This window comes from Phodopus roborovskii, unplaced genomic scaffold (genome assembly GCF_943737965.1).
Source record: "Phodopus roborovskii unplaced genomic scaffold, PHOROB, whole genome shotgun sequence".
Classification (NCBI taxonomy): Eukaryota; Metazoa; Chordata; class Mammalia; order Rodentia; family Cricetidae; genus Phodopus; species Phodopus roborovskii.
Window position 1 is genome coordinate 57859285 of NW_026126480.1, and position 25301 is coordinate 57884585.

Sequence of the window (25301 nt, forward strand, 5' to 3'; positions counted from 1 at the left end):
ACACACGCCAAACCACAGTGGGCTGCTAGACTGAGGCCACATTTGCTCATAGCCTTGAGTGGACACAAGTCTATTTCTTCCTGATATATGGTCTCAGGAATGTCCCTAGACATGGATGCCTCATACCCCATCTGAGAGCCAAATCCCCCGCCCCCTGCTCCCCAGGCTGCCCCAGCCAGGCTCAGGGTTGACTGGGCTCCCTTGGCATTCGCTCACTGGCTTCAGGCCTGGAGGATCCAGTTTTAGTTTCCTGTGACTGAAAGGTTGTAAATTGAACTAATTTTGGATGTGATAGGAAACAGAAATGAGGTCGGCAAGGAAACAGAGAAGATGCTGTGCACCCTTCCCCCAGCTGGCCTGCCCCCATTGAGCTGTGGGCCTAAGGCTGGACAGACCTAGGCCTGCCCTGGGGAGAGCCCTGATTCCCAGCCCATGTCAGGCCAGGCTGCTGCCTGCCTAGTACCCCAGTTATAGCCATGTTTTGCTTTCTTCTCTCATTCTGTCCTCTCTCTCTCTCTCTCTTTCTCTCTCTCTCTCTCTCTCTGCCCTCCCCTCTCTCTATTTGCCCAGCCCACAGGGGCCACCTAACTATTGTCTTTTGGTTCCCAGAGTAAGTTCAGGGGTGAGCATGGCTGAGGTCTGGCTGCTGTGGTGAACGTGGCTCCCAAGAGCCCTGGGGCCTCCTTCTACTACTCCCAAGATGTACTCAGCTATCCATTGGCCCTAGAGCAGGGCAGACCAACACTTTCAGTAAAGGGCCAAGTGACCGCTAGGAATTATTTAGGCTTTGCAAGCCAAGGCCACATCTTTCATAGTGCTCAGCCTTGCCATTGTAGAAGAAAAGCAGCCTCAAGTAGAACGTAAACAAATGCCAGCAGCTGGGTTCCAGTAAAACTTTATTTATAAAAGCAGGCAGTGGGCCAGATTCAGCTTATAGGTCATAGTTCACCACCCCCAGGTCCAGACAGCTGGATTGGGAAGGGAAGAGGAGGCTGGAACCTCAGGCCCAGGGAGAAGGGACTTTACTTGGAATTGTTCAACACAGTGTCTGTTTTGATTCCCTGGTACTTGAATGACAGCTTGCCTCCAGTCCTGTCATGGGAATTGTTAAATTTTTGGCCAGAGCACAAAACAGACAGAAAAACCTTAAGGTGAAACACAAACTCCTGCCCCTGAGCCCTGGCATGGTAGCAGTTAGTGGCACCTTAATCTCAGCTTTGAAGGAGGCCACTGAAGGGCTGTTTTGTACCCTCTATCTACAGCTGAGAAACTGAGACCCAAAGAAGTATAAAACATCTAAAGTTGCTCAGTTAGTAAGTGGCAGAAGTGAGCTTTGAACCCAGGTCTCTCTGGCTCTACACCACCTCTTACAGCCAGACAGACCCTGTTTTCTTGCTTGTCCCTGCTCTGCTTTACCAAGTGCATCTAGAGATGCTGGTGGCTAATTGTACAGACATCCTTTTATATGGGGGGGGGGGACCAAGATCCCTCACTGTCAGTCAGAATTGAGTGAGGGCAGACCAGTAGCTCCTGGGACTCCCCCACTCCTGTCTGCTCTTTCCTTGGCCCCCACTTCTGAGTGGGAATCATTGCCTAGGCTCCAGGGCAGGATACCCTAGGAAGAAGTCATGAGATCTGCCCTAGAATTGAATCCCAAGGCTGCTCTGGCCACCAGGCAGGCTTCTGTGTGAGTCTGCCTTCTCTCCTCCTCAGACAAAGCCTGAAGAATGGCTGCCCTGCCTCCCCAGCCATTATTAGGCCAGCTCTGTGCTGGCCTGGATTTCTTTCTATCTCAGGACAGCAGTACCTAGAACACAGAGGCAGATGTTGCTAGTGTCCCCTTAGTGAGATGGCAGAGGGGTGGTGGCAGCTCCCTGTCCCTCCTACTCCAACATGACAGGCAGTTATAGGGCCCTGGGGACCTGCCTTCACCACGCAGCTGCCACAGCTCTTGCGGCCCACTCAGACCGGCAAAGAGGTTGGTCCAGACAGAGGTACTGGGGAACCAGCGAGCTAAGTCCAGAGGTGGGTGGGTGGGTGGGGCCAGCCTGGGAACCTCAGGGTGGGTTAGGTGGTGGCAGCGGCTGCAGCAGCGACAACTCCGATGGAGGCCTGGCGAGGTCCCGCCGAGCGAGCCCTGCACTGGGGCCTCCCAGCCCTGGCCCTCGGCTTCTTTCTCGTCCACTGTGATCCCTTCACCTGCTTCTCCTTTCTCTCCTCTCCCCCACCTGCCCCAAGTTTCGAGGATTCCACCCTGTCCACGGCCACTACCCTTGAGTCTATCCCCAGCTCCGCGGGAGAGCCGAAATGCCAGCGACCCCGCACACTGATGCGGCAGCAGAGCCTGCAGCAGCCGCTGAGCCAGAACCAGCGGGGCCGGCAGCCCAGCCAGCCCACCACCAGCCAGAGCCTGGGCCAGCTGCAGGCCCATGCGGCCTCAGCACCGGGCTCCAACCCCCGGGCCTATGGCCGGGGTCAGGCTCGGCAGAGCACCTCGGCCGGCTCCAAGTACCGGGCAGCTGGGGGCCACAGCCGCTCCAACCCAGGCAGCTGGGACCACGTGGTGGGGCAGATTCGAAACCGAGGCTTGGACATGAAATCTTTCCTGTAAGTCCTCCCCTTGAGTGGGCCGGCTCCCCACCTACCCCCTCCCAGTCCCCTCCAAGTCTTCTTGGGAGCAGGACACTAGTGTTCCTTCATGCTCCTCCATGTGGGAACACATTCCCACAGTGTGTCTGGCAGGGTTAGGGGTCCCCTCCCCAGCCTGTTGTGACTTATCTGGAGCCCCCCCCCATGAAAGGATTTATCTCAGAGCCCCTAGAACTCTGAGGACGCTAGAACTCTCACTGCCTCTGAGACTTGACAAGTCTCCCCCCCCCAAGTTTAATGAGAACACATAATTAAGTGCTGTGGAGGTCCCTGAGATCTGCCCCCCATACGTCCCCAGCTGCTGCTGTCCCTGTGCCAGCCTTACCTCACTCTGCCCTTTCCTCTGCCTCTCCCCAACCCATCCCTGTCACTAAATCTCCAGAGAGCTGCAGTCCTTCCCCAATGTCCCTCCTGCCTGTAACCAGACTCTACTGATCTTTCTGCCCCATGCATCCTGCCTCCTGTCACTTCCCTGTCCAGCCATCCCTGACCGCAGCCCTATCATCATGACCCCTCCCCTGAGAACAAACCTGAACCACAGTCTCAGAGCTGCCAAGTGGGGTTGGAGAAGCAACACCATGCTAGCCAGCAGCTGACCTTTGCCCCACTACCTCACCCTCACAGGGTGCTGAGAGATATGGACCTGTGGGCCTTGTTCCCATTACCCCGGTCTCCTCTGGGAGACCTCTTAGGTATAGAATGGCACCATTAAACTAGGAGGATGAGGAGAAGCCCAAGGCCAAAGCCAAACTCACTGGACAGATAAAGGGCTTCCAGAAGGCAAGCAAGTTTCTCAAAGTATGTTACATCTCCGTCTGAGAGCCCAGCCAGTCTCCAGCTCAGACAAGAGGCACCTCCAACAGAACTAGGTGCCCACGCCTAGTTGCAAGAGGCCTGCACCGTGATCCACTGGCCATTCTGCCCAAGGCTGTCCCTGGGAAATCACGGAAGCCTGTCCAACTGCCTTCTGGGACAGCAATCAAGTGTTGCACCAGAGATGTCTAGCAAGCTTCCTGCCTTGGCAGTAGATTGTTCTGGGATGGGTGCTGAGGACGCAAAGTAGATCAAGAAATCCGGTTCTGTTGTGGCATGAACAGAACCGAGGGGCAGCTGGGCCCCACCTGCCCTTAGTGGGAGGGTGCCCACCCTCTTCCTGTTCTTCCTGCAATTGCTTAGCCTGGGGCCAGATATCAACTCTTCCGGCCCCCCATCTTCCTAAGCAACTAGAATTCTGATGGGCGTGACTTAAATGCCAGCATCCTGGGGCATGGCTCAGATGCCAGCATCACATACCCATGCTCCTATCCCCACAGCAGCTCTCATGCTCCCTTACCTGGCGGCCACCTCCAAGCTCAGCACATTCATTGCTGAGCCCTCACAACAAGGGGTTGCATGCTCTGTCTGCAGAGGCCAGGTACTTTATGCTTTGCAGGACACAGTCCCTGCCACATAAGGCTCTTCCCGCCCCCCCCCTTGGTGATTTTAGATTACAGAAACCATTCCTAGTTTATGGGCTGTACAGAGCCATTGACAGGTTAAAGGGTGCTGACCTCTGCCTTGCTGTTTAGAGGCTGAATTGCTGAGGATCTTCCACCCCAAATACAGAAGCCCCAGAGTCCACTTGTGAGGGCTATCCAGGCGTTGCAGGAACTTGCCCTCCCCTAACACGGAGGGGGCATCCTTCCCACTGGGTAGGTGCAACCCCTTCCAACCAGATCATTATGTCTCCCCTAAGTCCAGCTCCGCTCCTCATCTTTGCCCTCATGGCCTGTGAAGCTGCAGAGAATATGACAATCTGGGTATTTATGCAGAGGAGCAGCTCGGTTTTAAAGAAGACCAAAAGCAGTATCTGAAAAATGCATTAACTGGGGAAAAAAACCCAACACGTGTTTTCACTGGGTTCGCCTTCCCCCAGCTCAACTAGCTCCTGAACAACCAAATGGAATTTTACCAACTCAGACATTAGCAATAGTCAGAACAAAGGAAGCCAGGATCCTGCCTGAGAGAAGGGGAGAGTCGAGCCCCCGAAGTTAGATGCCAGCCAGCACAAGTGTCAGCTTGGTGTGGCTGTGTTCAAGACACTCAGAAAAAGGACACCTCCACACCTAGCTTTCTCCCCTCACTCAGAACCTGGTGGCATCTCCCATTTTCCACAACTCTTATGCCCTCGTACCTCACCCCAGATGCCATATCTGGCCAGAGTTCCCATTTTGACAGTCTCCCTGGGGAGTAATCACAGAAGTGCTTGCTTTCCAGCAGTGCCTGCAGTGATAGATTCCTGACCTAAGATCCACCCCCTTCTGGAACATTCTGTCAGTCTCCCTGTGTTTCCTTCGGCCTGTCCAAGGCCTTGTCTGAGAATCCTTCAACTCTTTGCTCTGATGAGCTCTACAGAGGTCCTCTCGAGCTCTACAAAGCCCCTACAAACTCATAGACTTTGATGGCTTTGAGGAAGAGCAGCCACCAAAATTTGCATTTCCTTCCAGGAATTGCCTATGACACCAGCAAAGACCCATACAGAGGTTCTCTGAGGAGGCCTCCACACTCAGACCCTGTGCTGCTGCTCACACATCCTCTCCAAGTCGCTCTCAACCTGTTGGTCCCTGCCCACCATTCTGCTTTGGCCACCCTCTCTCAGAGCCAAGTTCCACGGCAGGCACAGGCTCCCTGCAGCCCTCCCAAAGCCTGCCCAGACCTTGCCAAGTTTCTCAACTTTCTCTCCGCCTTTGCTCCCTGATGCCTTCTGAACTGCTTCTCCATGGAAAGCCCTGCACTGAACAGGTCCTGGAGGCCTCTGGTCATCTCTGACTCTGAGGAAGTGGACAAGAGAGAAGTCCCACTATACTATGCCTGGGATCCCAGTAGGGAAAGAATTGGAATTCTCCTATGATGGGTTGTGTATCTGGAAGCCTAGAAGAGGCCCTGTGGCTGGTTTTAAGGACATCTGGTTGACCATAATGCAGAGATTAATGAAAGGCATCCCTGAGCACAGTATACAATGTCCATTGGCTGTCAGATCTTCCTACAGTGCTTACCCTGTATCTCAAACCTCCCTGCACATGCCCTATACAAAATATTGAGAGAGCCTCTTCCCCTTCTCCCAGAGAGTGACTTCATCTGGGGATACCATGTCCCAGGGCCTCTGTTCCACTCTCCAGCCTGTATGTTCCCTGGGGACTAGCCCAGATACCCAAGTCCTCTCCTCAGGCCTGTGCCTAGCACCTTTCCTGTGTTACCCCAAAGACTCCAGCTCTTGGCCCAAGGCCAGCTGGACACACACACCCCTCATCCCCCTCAGTCCTGCAGCCACTTACAGTTCTGAAGGTTGGTTTCTTTTCTCCAGGGCCAGTTTCTTATGCTTTTTCTCTTCTCTCTCTTTGTTTCTGTCTCTCTCCTCCCCTCACCCTTGCCCTGTCCATGGGGCTGCCTCCTTTCACCCCGGCTGGTGGGCTGCCCATCCTGGGCAGGGAAGGCCGGATGGTGGTGCTATCCCTGGTATTAGGGCTTTCGGAACAGGATGACTTTGCCAATATCCCTGACCTGCAAAACCCAGGAACCCAGCAGAACCAGAACGCTCAGGGGGACAAGAGGTACGAGCACGGGCGAGGCCTGCGGCGGCGGCGGCGGCGGCGGCAGCAGAGAAGGAGGCACGGAGAGGCCACCTGCCTTAGCCGGCCCCGACTGCTGGACGAGGTGGTGGTGTCTTCAGCTGATGCTGGAGTGGGAGGAGAAGTCCTCCAGCTGGTGTTTTGTCCCCTGACCACATCAGTGGTGTCCCTTGGGTCAATGAAGGGACCATCCTGGGACCATTCTGGATCAAGCCTGCTCCCCAGCATGCTTGTCCTGGCCTGGAGCAAGCCCAGCCTCCTGGGCCCCATCTCCCTGCTTGCCTCCCTCTGCCTCCCCTCCATCTTTCATCTCTGCCCCTCTTCCCAACCCAGAAATCCCTGTTTCTCTGGTGGTTGGTGAGTGGCGGGGGATGTTGGGGGAATGGCATAAGCCTGTTCTTCCTCATCCTCACCACCTCAACCTCCCTCTGGCCTGCAGGGCCTGTTCTGCTACTCAGCCATGGAAGAAGAGCCCCTGGTGGGGAGGGTCTGGGGTGAGGAACAATGGGAGAGGCCTGGTGACCAGAAAGAACCAGAAGGGTGGCCCCTGAGCACAGCCTCCAGAAATGGAAAGTTAAGCCGGCTGTTTACAGCAAGGGCAAGGTCTGGTTCTGTCAGGCTCCCTGTTGCCTTCCTCAGGGCCCTGTGAAGACCAACAGTAGCCAGGTGGCTCCAGTACAGGCGGTACCTCCTAGCCTTCACCACCTGGAACTCAGGGAAGCATCTCCTGCTGTCCTCTGTGTCAAGGAGTGGGTGGACACTGCTCATAGGTAAAGGGAGGGTTGAAGGTTGCAGGGTTTATTAGCACTCCCAAAGATGGAGTCCTTACCTACTTGTTCTCTTGACCTGGCCTTCGGCTGGGACTCATCTGCTTGTGCTCAGTTCTGCTTCTCAGACACCAAAGGCCAATGGTAGGGCCCAGGGGCCAGCATTGGTGTAGCCAGAGCCTCACTCTGTGACCTCAGACAAGTCAGAGACCCTGTCTAGGCTTCTGCCTCTGTCGAGTGAAGGATTGAGCAGCATGACCTCTGAGGAACACATAAAGCTTCTAATGAGGAAATGGGCAAGCCAGGGCACTTGTCAGATCCTGTGAGCTGGGTCCAGATCAGGTTTAGACTGGTAACCGCTATGCTCATTAGACCCTGTTAGGGACAGGAAGAGACTGCCCCAGGCTGCTGCCAGGAGCTTGTAGCTTAGGGAAGCAGGATAGGCTTGTGTGACAGTGACTTCTGGAGACCAGCCCTCTCTTTCCTTCCCACCCTGAACCCACGTTGCATGTCTAGTGGGTCAGGAGTCCCTTGAGAGTAGGAGGGGAGAATGCCACTTGGTGGCACAGCTGGTGTCAGTCCCCAAGCCCATGTATGTGAGGTGGGGGTTGAGAGAGTAGCAGAGCCTGCCCTCCCTTACCCACCTGGGTCTGACAGAAGCCACAGGCTCTAAAGATGGGCTCCAAACAGGCCAGAGGGCCTTGAGGAGAGGAGTGAGGCCAGGGGCAAGAAGGTGCAGGGGGGCTGGAGCCCTCTGAAAGCTAAGAGCCCAAACCCTCTGCCAGGAAGGGTTGGGGAGGTGTGAAGCGTGAGGGAGCAGATGCAGGCTGGAAACAAGATTTCACATCACCCATGTGTTAATTAACCAGCTCCATTTTCACCCAACAGCCTATTTATGCCTCCTTGCCACTCAGGTCTCCATTTTTTAGTACAGCCATCCCTTCTGATCATGACATCAGCTTGTCCTCTGCCTGCCTGGGAAAGGTGGGTTTGGAGGTGGAGGCCTGCCTTGGGCCCTCCCCACCACCTGGCCCCACTTTCCGAGTGGACACACGCCATCCCCACCTGTTCATACCCTCTCATATTTGAAACTCATTTCTCACAGCTCTTGGGGTGTCTCCAAGTGGTGGGCAGCTTCAAGGACCTGCTGACTCAAGTGATTCCTCCCTAGCAGGTGCCCCTACCCCATAGCTTGGCATAGATGCCTCCACCAGGCTGGAGCACCCTAGGGCCCCTTTGACCTTTGTGCCTCACAGCCACCGGCTGGCTCATCTGTCCCTTCCTCGGAAGCATGCCCTCTCCGCCTCAGCTGACACCTTGACCAGGTGTCTTGGCTGCTGCTGGAGGAAATGCTCAGCTCCCTTGTCTGTTAAGCTACAGAGTCCTATAAGGCAGAGCAGGGAGGCGAAGCCACTCCAGGGCCCAAGCAAAGAATATGGGTACCTAGCAAGCTACAGGGAACGTGAGGGACAGCCTGCCTCCAACCCACCCAACATTTCTTGGTGCCCCTGAAGGCTCCCTTCCAGGGTCCCCCAAGTCCTGGACCTAAGCACATACCTCAAGGTACTCTTGGGCATAGGAGTGGGGTGGGGTGAGGGGTGGAGAACCTTGCTGTGTCTGACCCATCCATTCTCCCACACCACCCACTGCGTGCTCACAGCCATCCTTCCAGCATTTCACCTTTGCTCCTTGGGATCCAAATGGTTTCCACCGTGGCCCCACCCCCACCCCAGTGGGGGGCAGAGCGGACCAGGCCACCCCCATTGCTCGCCTCCTCCGAAGCCACCATGTTTCTTCCGCCTCTGTGTGTCCCCCCGCCTCCTCTCTGCCTCTCCTGTCGGCCGCCACGCCACGCTCCTCCTTGTCCCCTTGTCCACCCAGCAGCCTTCTCCACACGTCTGACTAACCTTTCTTAGCCTCTCTCTCTCTGTCTCTGTCTCTCTATCTCCTTCCTCCATCTGCTCCTCACAGGGGTGTCCCTGGGCCAGTGACCAGCCCCTCGGCCTCTCCCTATGCCTATCTCTCTGTCCTGTGACCTCCGGCAGCTTCAGGGGTGCTGACCATCTTTTCCCAGGCTGCTTTGCAGCTATGCTGACGCTGTGGTGTGGCCAAAATAACTCCGACTTTCTCATACCTTCAGCAGTCAATCTCACGCTCTCTCCTCTCCTGCTCTATTTTTAACCTGACTTTACCTCTCCAGCTATTTCAGTCTCCTCTTCCTCCCCGTGCCTGTCTGTGTGAGCACATGTCCATGTGCCTCTGTGTGTGTGTGTGTGTGTGTGGTAGTGGCGGTGTGGGGCTCATGAGTGCCTGCCATTCTGTGCACTGGTGTGTCTGAACCCCTAGGGTGTCCAGGGAGAGGGCAGGCTGGTGGGCGGACGTGTTGTGCTCTGTCACAGAGCAAGGCCAGGGTCTCATGGCGGTGGATAGTGCACCTGATGACCTGCTGTCCCTGCCTTTTCTTGCTTCTGGTTTGTTCCAATTCACACGCACACTTTCGCATGGCTGGGTCTTCCCTTTGAGGGAAACTAAGTGTGCCTCCAGCTGTGTGTGTCACCACAGAGGCCCCTGCCGCCCTGCCCGCTGCCCGAGCTGTCTTCTCCCTGTTGCTCTTAGGTGTCTGTTGGGCTTGTGTGAATTTTATGTGTGTGTCTGTGCATCTGTGTGTGCTCGTCGTGCTGTTGGATCCTGGTGTCTTCCCCCAGGGCCTGGCATATTCCAAGCATGTCTGTATCTGCCTGCTGTGGCCGCCCGTGTACTCCAAGCTGGTCTGTGCCAGGAGATGTGGCTTGTATCCAGCCTATGTGGCTCTGTGCTCTCAAGGCTGTTTAATTTTAACCTGCCCCAAGCCCTGTGCCATCTCTTCCTTACTGCCTGTCCCCACCTCTTCCTCCTCATGAGACATTCCAGCCTGGTCCCTGGGCAGGGTCTTAGTTATCCCTTCCTAAATCCTGGCTGAATGGAGCCTGGACTCATTATCTGGCTGTTAAACCAGAGATCCCAGCCCCCTGGACCAGCATGGCATTGGGTGTGGCCATGGTTGCCTGCTAGGTGGCAGCCTGTCTTTCTCTGACTGACTCGGGGTAGGAGTCTTATCAAGTATGTTGTGTGAGTGGGGAGCACAGTTGGGACTGGGGCTCATGAGGTTGTCACAGTCCCCGCCCAAAGATGGCTATTCAAGGTGAATGGGTGTGGCACATTTTTTTTGTGTGTCATGTTTGAAACAGAACCTAGGGTCTTGATTAATGTTGGATAAGCAAGCACTTTACCATTGAGCTATATCTTCAGCCTACAAAAGAGTATTAAATGAGATTAAAACGCGCATGCTGAGGGCTGGAGTGATAGTTCAGTCAGTAAAAGACTTGCCACACAAGCACAGGCCTTAAGCCCCTAGAACCTATGGTGAAAAGAGCAGGGCATGGTGGGGCTGTAACCGCTATGCGGGGGAGGTGAAGTCAGGCAGGTTCCTAGGGCTTGCTGGCTAGCCAACCTTGGCAAGCCACAGACCAACGAGACCCTGTGTCTAAAACAAGAGAGACAGCACCTGAGGAATGACAATCAAGGCCTCCACACACATGCACAGACATGTGCATATACACATACACATATGAACATATACACAGTACTCCTTCACACTGGTCACATGGCAAATGTAGATTCCAAGCACATGGCTAGTACTGCATGAGACAGACAATGCCAGACGGAGCCATGTGGACAGTGGTCCCAGCCTCACCTTGGCTCAGGGTGAAGAGCACCTTGGCCCTGCTAAGGCTGAGCAAACACAGGTGGAGCTCTGAGAGAGAGGCTGTGGAGTGTTTGCAGAGGGTAATGACGTGGAGAGACACCTGGACAGGCCACCTGGCGCCTCCCCCTTTCCAGACCGGGTGGAGGAGGCCTCTGCAGAGATCGGGGAGCTCAGAGAATAGCCATGTAAGCCAGAGAGCTGGGGGGGACATGGGGAGGGGGTAACAGGAAGAATGAAGCTCCCCTTAAACAGCTTCCACAGGGGAGCTGAGCCAATCATCTGAGGCAGAGGCTCAGAATGAGTCCTGAGTGGGGGTCTTCAGGGAAAATCGGGCTTTCTGTGAACCGGGGCTTCACTCCTGCTGGCCCACAGGAGGTGACAGGGGCTGAGTTCTCAGAGAAGATCCTGTGGCCACCCAGGCCCATGGAGTCCAGCCCAGCCCAACCTGCAAGCCATGCTCATTGGAACTCTCCCCTCCACACCCCCAACCTCCAGGTTGCCTGCAGGAGGGAAGGCTGTGAATACAGCCCCAGTGCCTGGCCAGACGCCTCACGATGAGTCTGACCGCAGAACGGAGCCCCGTTCCTCTGTCTCGGACCTTGTCAACTCCCTCACCAGCGAGATGCTCATGGTGAGAAGGGTTGGGGATGGGCTGTGGGGAGACCAGAAGAAGCAGGCAACTTAGTCAGAGACTAGACACTCAGTTTCAGCACGATGGCTGCTCAGTGTTTGCTGACTGAATAAGACCTGGTTTCTTTTCCCTGCTCTCATCAAAATGCCTTTCCATGCTTCAGTTTCCTCTTTTGTGTTCCTTTGATCCTTTTCTGCTGAGGAAAAGCCTAAGGAACCTACTCATAAAGACATTTTTTTATGTCCTGGGAGGAGAGGCTGTCCAGCAGTGGCCTTTGAGGCAGGTGTTCCTTCCCTCCAATGGCATTCTCGTGAGTAGAGATGTAAAGTGGAGCTCCCAGGGGTGACTGTCCCATAGCCCACCAGTGATCTAGTGATCTCAGTCACTCCTTGTTGCTGACAGGCCTATGATCCCTGTCTAGGTTGTTCACCAAAGCTGGGGCCACGGTTCTCATGATACCCCCTGGTGGCAACAGTATGTCACAGTTACTTGTACTTTCCAGAGAGACGCTGGGTTAATCCCCATAGGGAGACCCATGCATAGGCATAGCAAGTTAGCAGACAAGAACCAGTTAAAGGTCTGGTGAGCCAGAAGTTCCTCAAAGGCTTGGAGAGGGTTGTGGTGGGAACCCAGCACCCTTTCTTTCTATTGGACATAACAGGTCCCCTTGGCTCCCTTCCTGTGGAGGCAGGGTTCTAGCCATTCCTAACCACCCAGACCTACAATTTCCTGCCAGCTTGACCTGTCTCAAGTAGCAATATGCACATGGAGTCACACAAGTCACCTGGTTAAGGATCCAGGTTTTCAGGCATCAGGCCTGAGGTGGAGCCCAAGTTTGCATTTCCTTTAGCCTGGCCCTTTGCAAGTTCCTATCTCCAACTTTGTATTTACTAGCTATCGTCTGCTCTGGGCAGCCCATTACCACAGACCACCCTGCCTGCTTGCACAGCCTTTTAATTGGTGCTATTTCCTGGTAGTCAGGTTCCCAGAAGGGGCAGCCCTTTCCCAGCCAGCTGGCTGGCCCCTTGCTGCCCTCAGGGAGAGGCTGGCAGACTCAAGCAGCGGAAGGAAGTACAGGCTGGCCTCCCTCTCACGTACTCCACAGATGCCCAGAGGTGGGAGAGCAAGTCTAATTGTCCAGCCCTCTGCCAATTCAAGGTCATTGATATTAACAGTGACAGTAAAAAAAAAAAAAAAGATAAGCAGGACAGAATATGTCCTGTGACCTCACCCCGTGGTGTTCTCCAGATCCCAAGCTGCAGAAGCTGAGGGATAGAGATGGACAGAACCATCTCCACTGGGGAACATGGGACCTAGCACAGGCTGACTTGATGTCTTTTAAGGCTTACTTCTGGGAAGAGGTTTGGGGCAGGGGAGGGGGAAATTGGGCAGCCTGGTTGCTATGGAAATGGCTTGTTCACTAGGCCTCAGAGCTGGGCTTTGAGAAAGCTAAGCAAGTGGGTCCAGAGGCTCTTCCCCTTTCAAAAGTAAAGCCCACCTAGACAGCCCAGGCTTCCCCCTAGAGTGGAGGGAACCACACTTACTGTGGCCTAAGACTTCTCCATAATATGAGAGGCAATTGGTGTGCAGGTAGTCTTGGCTGGCTCTGCCTACTAATGCCATGCACCCATTTGCCCTCCTGGGAGCCCTGCAGGTTCAGAAAGCGACTTTCAGGGGAGGGGGAGAAGCTGAGGGGAAAGTGGGGATGGAAGTCTCCACATGGAAAGCCACATCCTGGGGAATGGAGCTGGGATAGTCTGTGTGCAGTGAGATCAGCTGGGGGGTGAACAGGAGCATCAACAATGGGCTAGGGATGCAGCTCGGTTGGTAGAGTGCTTGCCTAATGTGCGTGAAGCACTGTTCGATTCCCTAGCACCTACTAAACTAGGTTTGACGGCACATGTCCCAGAAGTCAGGTGATAGAGGCAGGTGGATTAGAAGGTCAAGGCCAGCTTTTCAACATAGAGAATTAGAGGCCAGCCTGGGCTGGATGAACCCCGGTCTCACAGAGATACCAAAAAAGTGCAGTTTGCAATTCCCCCTTGACCACTGGGTGGAGCCAGAGGTCAGATTCAAACTATGGTCTAAGTTCGGGAGTCAGGTACCCACCTAGTTTCAAGTTCTGACTGGCCAGTGGGTAATAGGTGCTTGAGGTAAGTAGCCTAATATCTCTGTGCTCCAAGCCAAACTTTGAACATACTAGTGCCTTAAGATACAGGAAGGTACAAAAGATGCCAAGTGTTGGCATACAGCAGGGTTGGCACACAGCAGGTAACTGGTAAGTGCAGTATTTGCCACCATCGATGTAACGTGGACACTCTACTCGGTGCAGACAGGTCTTTGCTTTCAGTGACTGTGGCGAGGGCCTTTCAGTGACTGTAACTTGGGGTCTGGGTGGGCTTTGGTAGAAAGAGAGGAGCTTGAAGTCAGAGAGGGTCCTGACTACTACGCAAGCTTGGCCATGTGATTTAACCTCTTTGAGCCAGTCTCCTCAGCAAGAGGCGGGTGACAGCTGCCTGGCCCGGCAGTAAGAAGGTGATGTGTCTTCACCATGGTAGGTGCCTCTGTCTGCCTTATGTCACCTGTGATATTCTGTGTTGTGAAGCTGGGGTTGCCAGTCCAGGAAGCAGGAGGGGCCCAAGGATTTTCTGAGGGAGTATGAGAAGAAGGCAGGTGGCTACTGTTTTGTTCCACCTGGGACCTGCTCTTGACTCCCTCCATTGCCAGAGGAGGTGTGGAGTCAAAGATACGCAGGCCAGGAAGACCCCTGATTAGGCAGTGGAGACCTCCATGCCTTCCATCATCCCAGTGAGCAGTAACCCAACTGCCACTCTCATGTAGACATGAAAGCGTGGCACCCAGCCCCTCCTTGTGACTATCCACTGCTGCCCATGCCTATCCAAGCATCTATCCTGAGGAGCAGGGACTAGGAACAGTCATAACTTGCAGGCACAACCTCAGTGGTTCAGTCAGACTCCCTGGGGACATCCTGGCATCTTCTCATCATCTCCCAAATGCCATCTTGTAAACTGCATCATCCACAGCCCCCCAGAGAGCCTCCTCCTTTTAAGAGCTGGGTTGTCTCCCAGGAAGCCACAGGGCTGGAAAAGGAGGGGAGGGAGGCCAGGACAGCTCAGGGTAGCTCTTGGAGCTGAGTAGACTTATGGCTTCAAGGGGAGGTGGGAATATGGGTTTCCTGCTCACAGTTCTGGGGTCCAGGATGCAGAATCATCCTGGCCCTGTTCCCCTCCCTTTCTGATTAAGTCAGGGCTCTCAGAGCCTGGACATCCTCCACTGCCCATGTCGCACTGTGACCACAAGAAGTTGGCTTGTCATGACATCACGGACCCTGTGGTGCTGCCCTGGAGCCTTGTGAAACAGAATCCACACCAACCTACTATTCTTTCCCACTGCAGCTCTCCCCAGGCTCCGAGGAAGATGAGGCCCATGAGGGCTGCAGCCGAGAAAACCTGGGCCGCATCCAGTTCAGTGTTGGCTACAACTTCCAGGAGTCCACACTCACCGTGAAGGTCATGAAGGCCCAGGAGCTGCCAGCCAAGGATTTCAGCGGCACCAGTGACCCCTTCGTCAAGATCTACCTGCTACCCGACAAGAAGCACAAACTGGAGACCAAGGTGAAGCGAAAGAACCTGAACCCACACTGGAACGAGACCTTCCTCTTTGAAGGTGAGGCTAGCGCCACTCCCAGCATACCTCTTGCCCCCCCCCCCCCCCCCCCCCGCACACACTGAATCCATCCCACTCTTGTGGCTGCAGGAAAGAAACATGAACAAACCCATGCCTGGAGGTGCACATGTGTACAAGCACACACAAGCAGGTACCCACACATGCATATAAGATGCATGCACATATTAATTGCATTCACACACAACACATGCCCAAAATGCATTTTGCTTCTAGCTGAGATTGGTCCCAGTAGGTGAGAGAAATCAATGTACCATGCATAGGCTGAGGAGGGTCCTAGCTCGTGGCATTCAGAGGTGTATTGCTCTGGAGCAACCATGTGAAGGACCCTTATGCATCTAGTGGAAGTGCCAAAACCTTCTGGGACTCTTCCCTTCATCCTCATCTTCATCTCCATCAGCCCCTTGCTCTGGGCTGTCTGAGCTAGAATCTTGGCTTTCTCACTTGCTAGCTGTGTGACATTAAGCAAGATCCTAACTTCTCTGACCCTGGGTGTCCTCACTATAAAATAGAGATAATAATGATAATTAAACAAATTAGTAACTTTTCAAAGCATCTAGAGCAGGCCCTGACATCAGAAGATGCCGGTATTGACCTGTTGAAGATACAGTCTGTAGTTGGCATTTGACCCCTTCCCACCATGAGAAGCGAGTAAGATCTCAGAGCCATTCTCTCTGGCTCCAAGAGCCATTGAGCTGAATGTGCCCCTTGCTCCCAAAGCCATTCTTTGTCATGTCTGAGGACACAGGGTGGGCAGTGAGGGGACTGTCCTGAGGTGGCAGGTCCTACCATAAGAAGCCTTACTCCTTTCCCCATAAGATGGCTCCACCAGGGAAAATCAATTCCCTGTGGGATTACAATTGCTTTGAAGCACCCTGGCCTTCTAGTCCCAGGGACTCTTCCCCAGCTGGGTCCAAACCCATCAGCTTTTCATGACTTGACAATGTGCTAAATGCCTCTGTGTTTCCAGGCCCCTCCTCCCCAGGTCAGCATGGGTACTGGGTTAGAGACAGCACAGTCAACCAGAGGCTTAGCGTCTGCTGGCATGTATAGCTAGCACATGAGTGAGGCTTAGGGGCAGAGCCCCGACCCTCAGGTCCCTCACACAAGCATTTGCTCACCACCAACCTTAGCTGAATCCTGGGAGTTCAGAAAAGAGTGAGGAATTGATACAGCTGTCCAGTCACTCCAGTCCCATGGAGGACAAAGCTGTGCGGATAATTAAGTCATGTTCTGTGGGAACCCCAGATGGTCTCCCCTTGATGTACAGAGAAAAGCATCCCTCAAAACCAGCCATTCAAGACAGGTTCTGATGGGTGAGTTCTTGCTGTATAGTAGAGACTGTATGTCACACCACCTCCAAGCTGTTCTGTGCCCATCCTAGGTCCTCTGTGCCTCTCAGAGGTCAGACCTGCCCCTCTCCCTTTCCCTTTCATTCTGGCCACTCCATTGAGCCAATTCATTAGCATTTCTTGATCCATTCAATTACTTATTCTCTCCCCCCCTCTCTCTTTCTGTGTGTGTGTGTATGTGTGTGTGTGTGTGTGTGTTCAGGTACACATGCCCAGATGCATGGATGCATATGGAAGGCAGATGTCAACACTCAGTGTCTTCTTCAACAGCTCCTGACCGTTTTTTAGAAAATATTTGATGTGTTTGTGTATGTCTACATGAGCAAAAGCTCTCGTGTGTGTGGGGACTGTGGGGGCCAGAAGAGGTTGTGAGCTACATGATGTGGACACTAAGAACTGAATTTTGGTCCTCTGCTAGAACAGAACTTACTCTCAACTGCTGAACCATCTCTCCAGACACACCCACCTTGTTATTTGAGACAGAGTCTCTCATTGCACCCAGAGCTCACCAATTGGCTGGAGGATCTGGATAGCAAGCTCCAGGGATCCACCTGTCTCCACCCAACCCCCAATTTCTCCACGGCTGGGCTTTACAGTACCCACTACCATACCCAGGTTTTATGTGGGTGCTGGGGATCCAAACTCAGGTCCTTATGCTTGCACAGTAAGGGCTTTACTCACTGGGTTATCTCCCCAGCCCCCAATTACTTATTCTCTTGACAAATATTTATCTGGGTCAGGGAAGTGGCTCAGCAGGTAAAGGGCTTGATGCCAAGCCTAATGACCTCTGTTTGATCCTCAGGATCCACATGGTAGAAAGAGAGAGCCTATTCCTGCCAAGTTCCCCTCTGACTTCCACACTCACACTATGGTGCATGCATATTCATGTGTCACATGAGCACATGCACACACATGTGAACACATTCACACATGCACAGACATTGATGTAATTTAAAAATATTAAGTGCCTATCCTGGCCTGACAGGCAAGCCATAAGATAATGAAGAAAACAGATGGATAAATCTGTTTGGGCTTGCCCTAGAGCCAAGAAAGGAAAACGATGGAGTGTGTTATAGGGCAGCCCACCCATCTGTGGTGCCCGAAAAGAGAACCTAAATGTAAAAATTGAGAATTGGATGGAGCAGGCATGGTGGGGCTTGCAAATTAGGTCCTGATGCAAGCAGAGCCAGGACTTCAAGGCGGAAAAATCTCTCGGGATGGAGCCTGTGCATGGAGGGAAGAATGGGTACCAGTCCACAGTGGAAGGCACTTTGGAAGGACTAGGCACCAAGGTAGACTGGTTTTCCTTCTGAGTGCACTGGGAAGCTAAAAGGAGCAGGCTGTGGCGTGCTGGCTATTTTTAAAAAAATCAATCTGGCCACAGTGTTGAGAATGGACCATGGGAAGAATCTTGGGGGTTGGGAGGGCGGTTTGGACGTATTCATGGCTGTTGGGCAAGAGTCTCTGGTGGCTTGGGTACCCAACATGGGATCTGTTTAGGAAGTGCAGGTAGACAGGTTGATGCTCGGGGAGGAAGTGAAGGAGAGAACAGAGCCCCAGAAGCTGGTCTGTTCTCTCAGGTGCCTTCCTAGGTCAGGCAGAGCCAGTTGCCCAGATTTGACCCAGAGAGTAAGGGGGCCACTGCCCAGACCCAAAAAGTGCACGCAAGCAATGAGCACATTAATGGCCTTGGTCTTCCTGCTGGTCCTGTTTCCCCCATCTGTTAGGTCACATGAGACAGAGTTCTTGCTGCCACTTCAGAAAGTGCTACTACAGTCAGCTATGGCCCCTGGCTTAGACTGCTGGTGGGACACAAGGCCAGCCTCACTCCCAGGGCCATCCTTCTTCCCTCCCCCATCCTTACCCACTGCCTCCCTCCCCCTCCCTCCCTTCCTCACTTCTCTTCCTTTCCCCCTCTTCATCCTCTCTTCCCTCTCTCCCTCCATGTCTCCCTTCCCTCCATCCTAATTTCTTTTCTTGTCCCTGTGATAACCCTTATCACCTTGTTTATCTGTCCGCCCCCAGGTTTTCCCTATGAGAAAGTGGTACAGAGGGTCCTCTACCTCCAGGTCCTGGACTATGACCGTTTCAGCCGCAATGACCCCATTGGGGAGGTGTCCATCCCTCTCAACAAGGTGGACCTGACCCAGATGCAGACCTTCTGGAAGGATCTGAAGCCATGCAGCGATGGGAGTGTAAGCCCCCTACAGTCCTCTAACTGGAGTGGTGTGGCAGGGTTGGCAGAGGGTGCTTGACCACCCTCAGCCTTAGGATGCCAGCAGGACTGAGTGGAGCACTGATGGATGTCCCTAGAGAGCTTGTTCCTACCTGTGGCTGGAGTGCTGGGGGCTTAGAAGTTCGGGGTGAACCACCTGAGCTGTGCAATGAGTTCAGGGTTCTGTTTAGGGAATTGGGAGCCCTAGGTAAGCACAGACCTGCCAGAGGAGAGAGATGGCATGACAGTGACAGGCAGAGGGCTGGTGTCACCCAGGTGAGGGCAGAAGGGGCTCCCGGGTCACACCCTCCCTTCCAGTTCCCACACCTGTCATCCCTGCAGGGAGATCATGGGGAGCATCCCTCCCATGACCCAGCCTCACCCCTCCTGTTGCCCTACAGGGGAGCCGAGGGGAGCTGCTCTTGTCTCTCTGCTACAATCCCTCTGCCAACTCCATCATCGTGAACATCATCAAAGCTCGAAACCTCAAAGCCATGGACATCGGGGGCACATCAGGTAATGAGGCTTATCCTGACAGGATGGGCAGTCCGGTGTGGGGAGCTTCCTGCGACATGAGGGTCACTTTGGATATGGTGGATATATGGATACTGGGGCCCTAACCCTGGCCCCTACCAGTCCCAGCTCCTCTGACTAGAGATACCAGAACTTTTAAACACACTCTGGGTCAGTTGTCATCTTAGCAACCAGGCCTCCCTGAATCAGTAAGAAAGGCAACATTATGTTGGGGGGACCCCAGCCCTAGCTTTAGTGGCACTGTGTGTGACCCTGGGAGACCTGTCCGGAGTGCCGGCATGAAACACTAGGATAGTTTCCACCTGCTGATTATCCCTAATCTCTCTTGTTCTTGCCCTGGCCTGGCCTCGTCACCTTCTTAGAAAGCATGTAGCCAGCTCCCGCTTAAGTTTCTGCACCTAGAAAGGCATGAGGATTCTTGAGTTCCCCCCCCAACACATACACTCTGTCCCTCTGACCCTTCCTCTACCGCCCCCTAGATCCCTACGTGAAGGTGTGGTTGATGTATAAAGACAAGCGGGTAGAGAAAAAGAAGACGGTAACCAAGAAGAGGAATCTGAACCCCATCTTCAATGAGTCCTTCGCCTTCGACATCCCCACAGAAAAGCTGAGGGAGACCACCATCATCATCACTGTCATGGATAAAGATAAGCTCAGCCGCAATGACGTCATTGGCAAGGTAGGGCTTGGTGGGGTGCAGAGCCAGGGTCACAAGGGTTTGTCCTTAAGAGGCAGCAGGGGCCAAGATGAGCACAGGCCTGGACCCTAGGAAAGACCCAGTCAGACAAAGAACTAAGAAACAGAGGAAGGGCCTTGAGTTCCCAAGGGTTTTCTGAGTGGGTTCTCAGACTGTTTCAGCCCTGCTCATGGGACCAGCTGGGTGGGGCTGTGGTGGAGCCCTTGCCAGAAACCAAACACCTAGTTGATCTGCACTCCAGGGTGGCCTGGAATAAGTCACCTGGCCTCTCTGCACTTCTGTAAAATGAAGCTAATGCCAGCCTCCAGAACTTCTTCCCAGAGTCAGGCAAGAATCACCTGAAATAGATGGAGATTCTGGATGAAGGTGATTTCCCCATTTCTTCCCCCCAAGACAGGGTTTCTCTGTGTAGCCCTGGCTGTCCTGGAACTCATTCTGTAGAAGGCTGGCCTTGAACTCACAGAGATCTGCCTGCCTCTGCCTTTGCCTCTGCCTCACCCTCACCCTGCAAAAGGTGATTTGAATTTTTCTACACGATTCTGTGACATAAACCCTCCACTCTTCTACTATGAAAATCACGCTCTTGTGTTTCTGATTCAGTGTTGGGAGCATGGGCACCGAAGCCTGTGGGGGTCTGGTTTTGTTGTTGTTCGTTTGTTTGTTTTGTGGCATTTGGAATGGAACACAGGCATACACTGCCACTGACCTATACCTCTGGCCCTGGAACTCCACCCTTACCGGCTGTCACCCCTCTGAACCTTATTTCCTCCGCTCAGAATGAGAGTAGGGAAGTCATCCTAGCTATGCAGTGGAGCGGGAGCATTTGATAAGGGCGTAGTGAAGTGCTTTGCCTGGCACTTGGAGCATACCCATAGCTTCTATTGTAACAGAAGTTAGCTTTGAAATGTTCCTACCCTTGGCGCATGTGGTCATCTATTCAGTAACGGAAGTTTGCTTTCCACTGTTTTGTTTTGATACAGTCTCCCTATATGTCTCTGATAGATGTGGAACTCACTGTGTAGACCAGGCTGGTCGTGAACTCAAGAGCTCCACCTGCCTCTGCCTCCCTAGTGCTAGGATTAAAGGTGTGTGCCACCATGCTCAGGCTGGCCTCAAACTCATTATATAGCTGGGGGTGACCTTGAATTTCCAATCCTGCTGCTTCTGCCTCCCAAACACTGGAGTTATGAGCAAGAGCTTTATGCAGTGCAGGGGACTGAGTCTGGGGCCTCACATTCATAGCAACCTCTTGCCTCAGTGTGAGAGTTTTAGGTATGAGACACTAAAGCTGGTGAATAATTTTAAATTTACAGAAAAGTAGCAAAGATAATATAGAATACCGATATTCCTCTTGCCCAGGATCCTCAATTGCTAGCCCCTCACATTGCATCTGTCACAGCTTAAGGAACTGACATGGGACCTTGCTGTGAAGCCACCAGACTTCATTTGCATTTGGCCAGTTTTTCCACTAATGCCACACCTTTGGTCCCGGATCCAGTATTAATCCAGTATTAGCTAACACATTGTACTCAGCTGGCCAGGCCCCCAGCTCTTGGGCCTGAGATAGTTTCTCACCCTCTAGGTTGTCATCCTAATGGCCTTAAGGTGCCCTGACTAGGATCCTGCAGCACTATCCACTTTTCCTCCAATGTCCTTGGCCTTAAGCACCCACCAGTGTCCAGGCCAGGCTCAGCTGAGGGTAATTTGATGGGGGGGAGTTCTGGGGGTAGCTCTGCAAGTTATGGAGCCCTGACATGAGCCTGGACAGGATTGGTAGTCGAGAACCCCCAAGACCTGCCTGATACCATTTTGAACATTTAAACTCTAGCTGAAGGTAAGACTCTTAACTCTGTGCCTTAGTTTCCCCATCAGCTTTGTAAGGATACACTACCTGTGGATGTAAAGTTCCTAGTGCAGAGCCTTGGGGTGGATGTTGGCAGGAAATGCCAGGAGATGGGAGAGACTGTGACAATGGGCAGGGAAGGCCACCCAAGCCAACTGTCTGTGCCCTGGCCTTCACTGCAGTCTAATGGCAAAGGGCCAGGCATGCCCAGCCCCTGAGCGATGGCACAGGCAGGAAACCAGGTCAGGCTGGCAAGGAGGGAAAGGAACAGCCTCTGTAGGACAGGCTGTTACTGTGGGATGGGCCCAAGCCTCAGAGCCTGCCATAACGCATCCTCTCTTCCTTCTCAGATCTACCTGTCCTGGAAGAGCGGACCAGGTGAAGTAAAACACTGGAAGGACATGATCGCACGCCCCCGGCAGCCTGTGGCCCAGTGGCACCAGCTGAAAGCCTGAGGGCCAAGGCCTGGGTCCCCATCATGCCCCCACCACTTTATGCACAATGCCCAGCCCGGCGCCCCTGCCTTGGGTGAGGGGGGAACCCTGAGGGCTCAGCCAGGGAGGGGTTCCAGAACTCTACTGGGCCCCATTTCTAGGAAGTACCAGCCCCACCCCCATGAGTCCAGCTTGGGGGTGGGGGCTCTGGGAGCCATTTCCCTGCTTTGCCTCTTTCCTGATTTGCTGATACTAAAGAAGTGGGGGAACGCTCAAGAGCCAGATAGGCAGATCCCTCCAGAGGCCCGCCAGGTGGGCATAGCCCCCGTTTTCTTTAAGGCAGTGCCTGGAGTGGAGAGAAGCCACCCCTTCCCTAGCCCTCCTTTTTGGGGCCCAAGAGAGGAAGGCCGAGGCGTTTGGCCACGGCCTGGTCACTGGGCCCATCCCCAGCTTCAGGTGCCGGCTGGGCCCTGATGCCGAGGATAGTATATAGCCTGTGCTCTGGGGTCCTGGAGACGTGGCCCTGTGTATTTGTGTTGTGTCTACTGTGTGTGTGTGTGTATGTGTGTGTGTGTGTGTGTGTGTGCCCACATACGTGCACACAAGTGCATTGTAAGCTCATGCGCACACATGTGAAAGTGGGTACACATTCCCTGTACCCCTGGGGCCAGCAGTGCTGACCTGCTGTGGAGAGTAGCAGAGTTTCATGAGGATGAGGTGGGGCTGGGTCAGGTAGAGGTTAAGGATGGTAAGAGAAGAAGGGTATGGACAGCTGAGTAGAAGAGTCATTGGGACCAGGGCAGATGCTTCAGCTGCCTCCTGACACCCACTGTCTCTGTGGCGCCCACCCCCATAATTCCCCAGTAGCAACTCCCCTACAATGTCATTCCTGGGCCTGGGCTCGCACTTTGTAGGCACCTGCTCACCACGTGCATGGCATTCTACCAGGGCACCACTCCAATCATTCTCAGGCACCCCTACCCCCTCACCCAGGGACCCCGCCTTCCCAAATCTCATATTCCAGCCACGATGGCATCTGTTCCACACTCAGGCATGGATACGGTCCCTCATACCCACACCTTACCCCAACACCTCCATTCCTGTCTTTGCATTATCTGATCTACCCCTGACCTTCTCCAGGCTGCCTTGACACATTCCCCACCCTCCCTGAACCTCCCAGAGCAGCAACTCCTTCTGGGTCCCTGCCCACACACACACCATGCAAACAGAGGAAGCAGGGAACATTCCAGGAGTCTGAAGTTGCCATGCCCAAAGAAGCTGCCGTTTCTCCTCCCAGCCTCTGCTGAGACTAGAACTGGCTTCCCCTTGGAAACAGCAGACTCCAGGATGATCCATCCCTCTGAGAAAACACCCACTGATGGGTGGCAGAGCCTCAAAACCAGTTCAGACTTGAGCCCGACATTCCTAGAACGTACCACCAGGTGGCACCAGACCACCACATCTGTGTTAACAGTTGGGGACCACAGTCCTACCCTGGCCAGCAAGCCTGACACCCCAGAAACAGAAGGGGCTCTGTACTGGATCTACACATCTAGAGCACAGTGGAGACAGATATTTGGGCACATTTTCCTTTGGTGGGAGTCCCCTTATGCTCAACTTCCTACTTTAGGCAGTGAGGTCTCCTTTTGCGCATATCAAAATGTTCTTAAGTTGAATTTCACACTGTGTCCCCTGGTACCTGGAGAAATCTTTTATGTTATAGGTGAATCATTTGTAGAGTGAATAATTCTATTGTGAAACAAATAGTTACCCATATTACTTGTAATTCTAAATCTTTCCATACTGCAGCTTTTGCTTTAAGTGGGATCTGCCCCAACTGTCTTGCCCAGCTGGGTGTAGCCCCCAGAAAGGAACCCCAGAGGCTGTGTGGAAATAGGAGAGGGTACTGTCAAGAGTGTGGTAATAAGAAATTTCTGCTATCCTTTATTCCATCTGCCTCAATTCCCTGAGCATTCCCACAGAGCCATCTGAGGGACTCAAGTTCCACCAATGGGTTTAAGAATGGGAGAGGGTTTATGGGAGCCAATCAGCTCAGGGAGCATCCCCCAGAGTTAGTTTCCCTCAGACCCTACCTAGAAACACTGGTGGTCCAGCCTGGAGTTCCTCAGCCCCCCACCCACATGTAGCTGGAGTGGGGGATATCAGCAAGAGGTTTCAAATGCTGGGCTAAGAGCAGAGTGGGTTTGCACAAGAGGCAGCTGGGTGACAAGGAGTCTGGGTATGGGACAGTTAAGGCAATCGGGAAGCAGGGACGCGGGGGAATTGAGAGTGGGAAGAGCAGCAGAGCTCTGCCACCACCATCCTAGGATCTGGGGCAAGTCACCCACACTCCCTGGGCCTCAGTTTCTCCATCTGTAAAACGATGGTAATAATACTTCACCTACCTCATGGGGGAGGTTGTGAGGCCACCATCACCTGACCTAGGGGATCAAGGCAGGAGGGCTCTGAAGGTGCTACCCAAAGCAAAGTTGTCACTGACACCTGAGAGCAAGGCCCACCTGCCCATCCACCCTACCCCACAGAGCCTCTAGGGACCACCAGAGCCAATCTGTCTCTTCACTGTGTCCCAAGCCCCTTTATGAGTGTCATCTGATGTCTTGTGGACACCCTAGACCTAGTTGTTATGTTGTTTAGGTATCCTCTCTTGTGACCATCTTCTCCATGTAACTGCTATAAGAATTCCACCTGCCCCAGCACACCCCTCCACCTGCCCTCCAGCACCAGAGGCCAGGGAAGGGACAAAGGAAAACAGCCACAAAAGAAAAAAAAAAAAAAAAAAAAAGCCAAGGGGATTCCCAGCTCAGCTGGGCCCCAGGGTGGGAACCAGTGGCGCTGTTTGTATTGTGTTTGAGTCCTTGAGCGCAAGTGTTTTATAAAAAAAAAAAAATAAAACAAAAATCCACTATCACAAAAAAAGAAAACTTACAGCAAAGAGAAATGAAGAAAAAAAAAAGGGGAAAAGAACCATACAAAAAATTCCACCATATGCACCCTCTAAGCCAGCAAAATCTTCCTCTTTGCAAAATCATATTTTTGTGGGAATGGGCCCTGCTTTTTGTGGCAGGGCCTGTTCTGATAAATAAAGGATCGTGAAAAAGTA

At 53.4% G+C, this 25301-nt stretch overlaps 1 protein-coding gene across 5 annotated transcripts in view; it reads left to right on the forward strand.

Annotated features, from left to right (window-relative positions):
* Syt7 (synaptotagmin 7) overlaps positions 1-25301 on the forward strand; it is a 58449-nt gene extending 33148 nt beyond the window's left edge. For 4 of the 5 annotated variants that reach the window (XM_051193931.1, XM_051193933.1, XM_051193932.1 and 1 more), the window contains 8 exons: positions 2239-2607; positions 6117-6239; positions 11265-11400; positions 14817-15087; positions 18483-18652; positions 19074-19188; positions 19686-19885; positions 22097-25301. In XM_051193931.1, coding sequence (XP_051049888.1) covers positions 2239-2607; positions 6117-6239; positions 11265-11400; positions 14817-15087; positions 18483-18652; positions 19074-19188; positions 19686-19885; positions 22097-22201 — 1489 coding nt within the window. In that variant the 3' untranslated portion in view covers positions 22202-25301. The remainder of the gene's footprint in view (positions 1-2238; positions 2608-6116; positions 6240-11264; positions 11401-14816; positions 15088-18482; positions 18653-19073; positions 19189-19685; positions 19886-22096) is intronic. The other variant, XM_051193935.1, reaches the window with a different exon arrangement.